General features: G+C 36.5%; 1 protein-coding gene across 1 annotated transcript; it reads right to left on the bottom strand.

The window, feature by feature from the left end:
- Positions 1–399: 399 nt before the first annotated feature.
- On the bottom strand, positions 400–6,860 carry LOC148596479 (transmembrane protease serine 3-like). The gene is made up of 7 exons (XM_088563778.1): positions 6,702–6,860; positions 5,388–5,570; positions 4,824–4,903; positions 4,250–4,338; positions 2,940–3,202; positions 2,418–2,557; positions 400–596 (listed from the first exon to the last, which is right to left on the bottom strand). The coding sequence occupies exons 1-7, from the start codon at positions 6,757–6,759 to the stop codon at positions 432–434; spliced, it is 978 nt and encodes a 325-aa protein (XP_088419904.1). The 5' UTR covers positions 6,760–6,860; the 3' UTR covers positions 400–431.
- Positions 6,861–9,829: the final 2,969 nt, after the last annotated feature.

The raw sequence follows: 9,829 nt of genomic DNA, 5'->3' as shown, positions 1-9,829 counted from the left end.
TTGAGATAGTCTATTATACATGTATGTCTTGAACTGGTATTCTATACTTTCTCTTCTGTAAAGGGCACAACTCTTGCAAATCATAGAAATGTTTATATTCAGCATATTATATCAATCTCATGTAAGCATCAAAATAACTAGGATTGATTTCATTCTGTTTCAAATAAAAGCTTGATAGACTTTGGTGAAATTGAATATGATACAAACACATCATTGATTTCAAGAGGTATGTCCCTTGCACTAGGTCTATCTCCTTAAATTGCACTAAGTACTCTTTATTATTGTTTCAGTGTCCTTTTACAACTGGTATAAAAAGAATGAAAGAATCCAATATACGAACTTAGTCATTATAAGCGCTGTTACATTTATTATATACATGTACATGAATGATTAAACAAATTTTCAAATAATTAAATCTTTAATGTACTTCTTCATGGATGTCTGGCTTTGTTTGTTTCAATCCAATCGAGGAAAGAAGATACCCTGGTATAAACTCCTGGTGCGTATCGCTTTGCGCAGCCGTAACCCCATGAGACAACACCGGTCAGTTTATAAACGTTGTTCTGCTTACATACCAAAGGACCACCGGAATCACCCTGCATGGAATAAAAAGTACATCTTGATTGTTTGATTGATTGTGGTTTAATGTCTGTTGTAGATATTTCAATTATTTCAAGACGAGAAATTTGACCAATCCAACAGACCGTACTTGGAACAATTGAGTCAGACACGCTGAGCCAATCGACTTTTAATGTCTAAGCTCGCTGAAACAACTGCCCGCAGGTACTCAGTCTCCAAGACAACCAGTTGTCACCTTATTTTCTGTATCATACGTGCTTGACGGAAATGCAATGAATAAGTCTGATTCTGTTGGTATGACAGCCGGGGATAGAACACATGACCTCCAGTGGTTTCTTGATAAATATAGATACTAGTATCTTGGAAACTGGAGGAAATACAAGTCAGATAAACCACGAACTTGTGATAATGATGAAGACAAGTATATAATCAGAAAATAAAAACATCTACAATTCTCGTTCTCGTGTTTTATTTACTTTTTTTTTTATCAAATATTTAAGCTTGCATGTGCGGATTCAAGGACAGATGTATGCCCCAAAATTGGGAGAAATTTTTGTGTGTGCATGAAATCTTGATTTTTCACAAATTCTACTTCCAATTTCCCACTCGCTTCGCTTCGCTTTGCATTACATTCTATTAACGTCACTCCTAACCTGAAATCCTGGACCATTTTTGAGGTTTGATGATAAGATTGAGGTATTTCATCTGTAAACAAACACGTCCTAGGCTTTTGAATGGGACTTAGGAACCCATTCTCGTGATTGACGAGACTTACTGTAAGCCCGATGTTACTTCATCATGATATCATTAAAACTCAGATTTAAATGCCAGATTTGGTTAAAGAATAATCTCTACCAGAAATCAAAAGAGCATAATCCAGGAATAAAAACTAGGAAAACAGGCACAACAAAGAACATGGAAACAAAAGTAAACAAACAACCCAGACTCCACTGATGGGACCATGGACCAGGTGTACCGACAAAGCGTCCTCTGCATGCTTTTCTAGAAACACCCGTCTAGTCGTTCATAAAAAGTCAAGTCCGTTGTAGACGAAAGAGGAATTGAGTTTTAACTATGTCGTTACGTATTGGTGTATTATCTACTGAACAAAGCTCTTATTTGGAACCACAAAAATGACGGACCAAGAAATATTGAAAAGGGGGTTCAGGCAATTATTTGCTCATTTTGGCGCAAATTTTGCACGATAACAAAATTTTCCAATGAAAGGAGGAGCATCCGATCCCTTGACCTCCTGGAACCACTACTGAATACAAGAAATGTACAAAATGACAGTGGTTTCCCTACCATTTGGCTCTTAAATTATAATTGTTATCATGAGTGATCTCAAACGGCATTTTGTTACATTTCCTTGATTTTTGATATACGGTAAATTTTCATTGATTTTAGATACTGGTAAATTTTAATTTTAAGAGGGGGAGTTCAAGTCGTCTCTGTTATCTTAAGAAATTTAAGGTGAAAAGAAACTTAATACAAACAAAATATAAATGTAAACATGCTCAAACGGTGAAAGGAATTATTTTTCTTTAAAAAAAAAGCCCCGACTCAGTTATCAAGTAAACATGTATGAAGGGTAATACCCAAACTGTCAAAACTACAAAACTGATAAATACTGAGCAGTAGTCAAAAGAAATAGTCAAAAAGGAAAGTCCTTATATCAAATGATAATATCAATATTCAAAACGTTCAATTAACACGAAATGGTCTATTCTTTATGGCAATATATCTCATTATTTAAAGACAAACATTGGTAAAATTTCATGATAGAGTGATGATATGCACCTGGCAAGTAAAATTCAGGATGGAGTAATAATACGTACCTGGCAAGCGTCTCTTCCACCCTGAGTATATCCGGCGCAAATATTGCTTCCGTAAATAACGTTACCAAGATAATAGCGGCATCTGTTATTGTCTATAATAGGTACATCCACCTCGTTGAGGTATCTGCTTCCAGGTCCGTCTGCAAAAACAAAGAAGCGGAAATGTCAATCGTCAATCTGGCTAAAAACAACATCAACGGTGGACCCAGGTGGCCCTTGTGGTTGGAACCCTCTTTTCTGAAGTACATTGCAACGTTTACTCACCGTCATGATGAGGGTATACTCCCTTACACTACGCCGGTTTCACCCCTTTTTAACAGCGTACGCAGTACCCTCATATGCGAGTACCGGACGCAAGATATGTTTTTCGATTGGAATCGGACGCAGAGTTGTAAAAAAATTGGATTCTGTCCAAAATTTAGGCCGTACCTGGACTCGGCGTCATTTTTAGTGTACCCTGTACTCAAAAGGGGGTCAATGTTTATCTGATGTTATTCACATAAATTCAACCGATTGACTCACCTGAATGAAGCGCTCCCCATCCAGTTACTGTACAAACCAAATTGTTAAAATTTTCGTTTCTACTTGGTAGACATGCAGCCTTCGTTGTGGAGTCGCTTAAATCGAGGGTTTTGTCAAGTTTGACGAGGGCAATATCGTTGTGGTTACTTCTAGAATTATAGTGCTCGTGAACGATGACATTCCTGACGCGGTGAACTTGGTTTGTGTATATGTGACCTCGATCGTGGATCCCAGTAGCAACAGTCCAGCGTGAATATGATGTACTGGGATAAAGAAAGAAAGTGACGACTTGACATGAAATTAAAATTACTTTATTTCATACAGTGTCGGATCCTGAGGAAGGAGTGCAGGGAGTTAGCAAAAATGTCATTTTCATGTGTAAAATTGACAAAAATGGCAAACAATGTCCTATCACCCCCTTTTTCTGAGGAATCCCGGCTAGTACCCCTACTTTTCAAACTGTCTGGATCCACCCTGCCATAACAGAAAAAAATAGCTACTTTTATTTGTTAAAACATGGTCTTCTTATATTCATTAACGTACGGTAAAATGTAAAGAGGCATAACCATAAGATATAAATGGATTTATTAATAAATTGACTGCTTATGAAATGTGATATCGCCTTCAACATTGATAAAGACCTCGGCCTGTGGCTATCAGCGTTTCATGAAATATTACTACCCTACTAAATAATCCATTGTCCAAAATGGCCGGCTGCCACATGTCTATTGAGTAATAATTCATATATCAAATATTGTGTTATATTGATAATTGTAATTTTGTACCTTGTATCATGGAGAGGGCCTATATAGGCTTCGCCTGCTGCCCAATCCATTTCAGCTTTATGCTGAATAAAATATTTTAAAACTATTACTGCCCTTTCCAATAAATGCCTTCTACATAAACCAACAGTGCAAGTTCAACGCTCCTTCAATAGACTTTAGCGAGTGGCAACAAATAGCGTACCAACAAATACAGCTTGCAAATATTAGTCGATCTATACTCAGTGTTTCCACTAAGTTTTTGAATTGAAAGAATTTTTTAGGAATATTTTGAAAAGAAACCATAGCTAAGTGGAAATTAAAACAGAATAGCTGGGAAGTCACGCCAATAGCTGTCGTTTTTTGCCGGCTTCCGACTCTTAATGAAAACACTGAATACTGTGTAAACGCGAATCTCACACGTGAATGTTACATTTAACACGAAAAACACAGTGTTATGAAGTAAGTCGTAGTTGGGTGTTTTGCTGTTTTCCTCTTGTGCTTTTTCACATTTGTAAATGTATTTGCCATTTAAGACATTTAACTTACTCTTCGAAACAGTGGGCAGCAGTAAGTACCCATTGGCTGTCGATAATAGTACCTCCACACATGTGATGACTTCCATATCGCAGCGACACCTGGTTTAGAAAAGTAACAGTAAAATGGTAATTGGTTGGCTTGAACCTTAATTTCAGTGTCATTGAACTGTTGAGACGTTTCTGTAGTGTTTAACTTTTCCAAATAATTAGCTCTTTATACCCTGGAATGCCATCAAAAATTATATATTTTCCTTGTAGGGAAACATATATATATATACTGGTCAAAAGTAAAAAAAAATCAAAGGAACAAAGATTCTGAAGATTCTAATGGAAATCAAAAGAATGTAATTCAGGGGAAAAGACCAGCCATGGAAAACGAACAAACACAACAAATCATAAAATAACCAAAATAATACATACAAAGTAACAAAAGTAAATATTTCGTAAGATTGAGATATAAATGTTGGTTTTATACAGATTTTCAAAATTCATTCCAATACCGTTATCCCGTGCAGTTTTACACCTCTGCAATAAATTAGGAAGTGGTTATTGGGTCTGCGAAGTTGTCTAATATATGTCATTACCTGCCATGGGTAGGAATGCGCAGTCGCTATACTTCCTCCCACTATGCGGTGACTGGTAACATCTGGTACACCGCATTGTCCTGAAAAAAAAGAGACTTATTTTGACCAAAAGGACGATTTAAAAAAAAAGTGTACCATTCAGGAGTGTAGTGGCAATTTGCTGTGAGCTGGATATAACATAGAAAGTAATGGGAACATAAAACAGTGCTATAACACTTTGTAGTTATTTATGCAGTATGTCAGATAGTTTTATGTTTATCCATAAAGGTATTTCATGTAAACCGACATCGAACCTGCGTGAATATAACGCAAACTGGCACACTAATACGATGCATCATGAATTTCGGTGTGTTCTTTTTTAAATATCTTTTGTAGTCAGAATGGTTAATTTAGAAAAAAAATAAATGAGTTCAATATATTATTTACTATTTACAACAATAAGCTTGTGTTCATATACGTTTGAATTCGGTCCCCGAAAAATTCTTTTTTTTTGCAATTTGACGATTATTTGAGGCCCAAGACATCAAACGGTATATATTGATTCAGTACATGACTATACTTTACCTCCGTGTGTAGTCACGTGTCCCCCTGTTCCTGTACTACCAGTACCTGTATTTCCGCCTCCTGTTGAATGAGGTATATAACAACATAATTGTAAAAATCCGCAGTGACTAACACTTTGCGTGTATCCAGCAGGACAAGAAGAGAAAATATTAATGCATCCTCCGTGTAGTACCGTTGAACATTCTAAAACAAGAAATGTAATCTGAGAAACATACAGATCAAACATGGATCCAGTGGGTTGGCACACCCCCCTTTTTATAGAAAAAAAATTGTCATTTTCATGTGTAAAATTGAAAAATAAAATGGCAAATAAAGTTCTAGCACAAAAAGTTCAAACAACATACGTTATTGTTAGGAATCATCATGCCGTCTGCCACTTAAATTGGTTAAATTTTGTCACAAACAAATTCCAGCCCCTCCCTAAACTTTGATCCATCGATGCAATTGGACATGTAATTAACTTCTATTTATTCTTCTCTGCAGTAACATGTCTTTAATATTATAGTTTTCCGTTTGTTTGTTTTAATATTGAATTATGTGTATTCTGTTTTGTACTTGTCCAGTATTGTAACTGGTTGTAATCCTATTATTGGATTTTATACCAATAAATAATTTGACTTTGGTCCAATTATTAGGACATGTTTCAGGGAAGTTCTGATAAGATGTTCTAAATTAACACAGTTGGTTCAAAATAAATTATGCAACATAATAGACTTTCGTGATAAATGCAGGGTAGTCAATGAGCATGCGAGACACATTTGTATTTCCGTATGGTATCGCTTTCCTCGCGGAAGTGTTTAATAAGCATGCTCATCGACTATCCTGCAGTAAATACGAAATGGTCTTATGAAGCTCTAATATAATTAGGTGAAAATATGGGTCATTGCTAGCATTAAGTGTCAAAATCTTATGACAACGTTTCGCAAAAGTTAGCTATATTTTCATAATGATGTCCGTGCGCTTCCGCTTCGGGAGAGAAATATCTGCGCCAATCAGCATAGTCTCTCTGGTGTCATGATAGATGTAACTAGACAAACCAACTGACCCTACTTCGATTTAAAAAAAAACACCAAGAATATTAACGTTAGCATGATAGAATCCGACACGAGAATATTTACGTTAACATGATAAAAGCCGACATTCCCGTTTTAAAGGATTATGGTAAATATATAAATAACTAGCAATAGCAATCATACGAAATATATAATTTTGGGCATGAACTGGAGGGCCCTGTTTTGTTTCACTGTATAAAACCACAAAGTGCATAATTATTAACTGGAATCTGAACTCACAAATTTTGCATTTCGTACTGACCTGTAGCTTCTGAAACGGATACTAACGCAGCTATACAAAGCCCTGCAAGAAAAGACATCTTGACTCGGTTTGTGTTCAGTCTGAGTGATGTGTATATTCTGATCTTATCTGGCCCCGTGTCTTATCTTTGAATGTGCACCTATTTCATGAATCATACTGGTAATTATTGGGTTCAATTGGACTTTTGTCGTGAGTGTCCGGTTGCGGTGAAAACATTGTGAAATGAGTTTGACGCAAGTAACGCTCTTGATGAACCCATGTACACTAGTGGGAATAATAAAAATAAACAACTTCGTGTATATAGACCCACATGTATTACAAAATTCATGTTATTTATCTTCAGATATTCTGGCGATCGACAAGTATATTTTTCAGAATTGTGGACGAATAACCCCCCTTTCAAACTGAAAAAAAAAAGAGAATCAAATACTAGTAAGATGGAGCCTACCGGGGAGCGCAAAATTCCTTGATAAAACACGCAAAAATATAGTACTGTCATTTTTTGCAAATTGATAAGGGGTGCCTGTCCCCCTTATTTTTGGATCCGCCTTTAGGGAGGCACGCCCCTGTAGTCGATCACTGTCGGTTCTTTACCAATCACAGATTAATTACTGCCGGTGCATTATTACATCTTAAACTGAGTGTGCGAAAATAGAGCGGTGAAGGGAAATAGCTCTGTTATTTAGGGCATGTAAATGACGGTAAAGACCACTGATCAATGGATGTTCCGAACAGAAATACGTGAAAATAAAATTATTGAGATGGCCCCTATTGATAGTTTATTAGTGAAATCGGCAGCGGTATTGTAATTAGCTGAAACCGGGAAGTTCAGCGTGGATCTGTGCTTTAGGTTACAGACCACCAATTCAACCAATGAGCATTTGGAACGTACGCAAAAATAGTCCTACGCAGAAATTACCCCTGTTTCTCATAGTGCTGTGAAAAAAGTTCTCATCTTATTTAAAAAATTTAAACAGTTTCTGAAAGGAAAAACATTTCTGTACATTTTATAGGTGATTTTGCTTCTTGTGATGTGAAGCCTAATCTCCATAATGGTTTCTAAATATACCCCTATCTTGTAAAAACACTGGGATTTCCCATGCTATTTATAGACCCTTCACTTCCGGTGACCAGTACTGCACTGCAACTCTGCTAACCCCACATGCCATTCAGAGGATTGTGAGCTGACATATGTAGAATCATGCTGATATATAGTCCTCTGCAGGTTAAAGTTAAGGTAAAGTCCAGAGAAGCCATTGAATATTGTCAAATTGGCATAGAAGCCTATGGGAAGTGGAATTAGTGGTTTCTAGCCTATATAAAATGTTCGTTCCGTGTATAATCAACCGTGCATGGTCGGAAATGGGAAGCACTCAATGTGGTTATTATAGCTAAATTCTCGACTCAATTAACATCAGAGGCACGCTGCAGATGTGCAACTGCAAATACTAAAAAAACAAGTATTCTCTTTAAAAAAAAAAGATAGCCGACGCAGTAAAATTTTGTTCTTTTTTACTTCTAAGTTTCTACATTTCTTTCCAGAAAATAACACATGGCACGCAATTTTTAAGGTTCCAATAAAGTTTTTTTTTCGAACGCAATTCCAAATTTTCGATACACATTTTTCGGACGCCACTAAGTTATCAGTATTTGGCCAATCTGGAAAAAGAACTGCGATCAGGTGACTTGCGTTTCCATAGAAGAGCGTCATTAAGGGTAAAAAGCATTTAATTATTTGGACGCGTCAATCGTGGATTTGACTGTGGCAAATTGACTTTACTGGCGATGCGCAAGCTGTATGGTTAGGTTTTGAAATGGATAAGCTTTCATATTGTTAAGACCAGAGGCTCTATAGAACCTGAATAGCTCGTATTTCAGAGGATTTTTTTTTAAATGAACGCATCAAAAAATAAAAAAGAAACGTAAAAAAGGACACTGAATAATTGAGTACCAGTGTATGTAAAATACAGACACCGCCTAAAGCATAGGTTATTCATGGTGTTAAAAATCCACCAAAGAAATGATATTTTTTCGGTGTACATATATTTTTATACAACGATTTTTTGTATTTTGAGAAAACCACATATTTATCTCTCAATAAAATCAACCAAATCGAGAACGATAGCTCCTGCAACGTGCCAATTTCATACACAATCTGTATGGTTTTTATTTCAAAAGTGCAACAACCAACTGAAAATGTAAGACTAGTTAAATGGTCTGTAACTGTTTCTGAACAAGAAATACATGTAAATTTGGTGGGTTTTTGACATGCATGAATCATCTCCTGTCTGATTTTTATTCAGACGGCTACTTAATCCTAAGTCCGAATTCGTCTAAACCAAACAGGTTTTGAAAAATTTGCAAAAAAATGCTGTTTGACCCCTACTACCCAGTTTTAGTAATGGCAGTCATGTTTATCAACAGATAAAAAATCCTCAAATCATTTCTGCGCACAATACCCTAAGAAATATGTTTATACGTGGGATCTGGGAGTAGACCAGAGCGTCAACAGAGCAGCGCGGCCGCTAGTAGGACATACTCTGAGTTCTTCGGTCGGGTATCCCGAAGGCTGGTCTCCGCTACCTCTAACTACGAACAGACATTTACTAACAGAATCCCTGTAAGGGGCGGTCGTGCGATATCCGTAAAGACAGTCAAGACCGTAAAAACCCCCAATTATCATAATGTCTGTTAACAGATAAAAAATCCCCACATCAGTTCTAGGCAGAATACCCAAGGGAACATTCATACCAAGTTTGGCTCTAATTGGTCAAGTAGAGTCAGTGCCACTCGGAGGAGAAGACTTTTGAAATTAATAACATAAGCCAAAAAATGTCCAAAAAGGGCAATAACTCCTACATGAATAACAGATTTTCATGAAAGTTTAACAGCAGATAGATCTTATCATGATTAAGGTGAATAATTTTAAAAAAAAGATTAACAATGACAATGACAGACACCAAGTGATGGCAATGTTGATAATTCAGCAGATATAGACAACAATGACAGACACCAAGTGATGGCAATGTTGATAATTCAGCAGATATAGACAACAATGACAGACACCAAGTGATGGCAATGTTGATAATTCAGCAGATATAGACAACAATGACAGACACCAAGTGATG

The sequence above is a fragment of the Perna viridis genome, chromosome 15 (assembly GCF_037379345.1).
Source record: "Perna viridis isolate PV_CMFRI_1.1 ecotype Kerala chromosome 15, ASM3737934v1, whole genome shotgun sequence".
Classification (NCBI taxonomy): Eukaryota; Metazoa; Mollusca; class Bivalvia; order Mytilida; family Mytilidae; genus Perna; species Perna viridis.
This window is presented reverse-complemented; position numbering and strand designations above follow the sequence as displayed.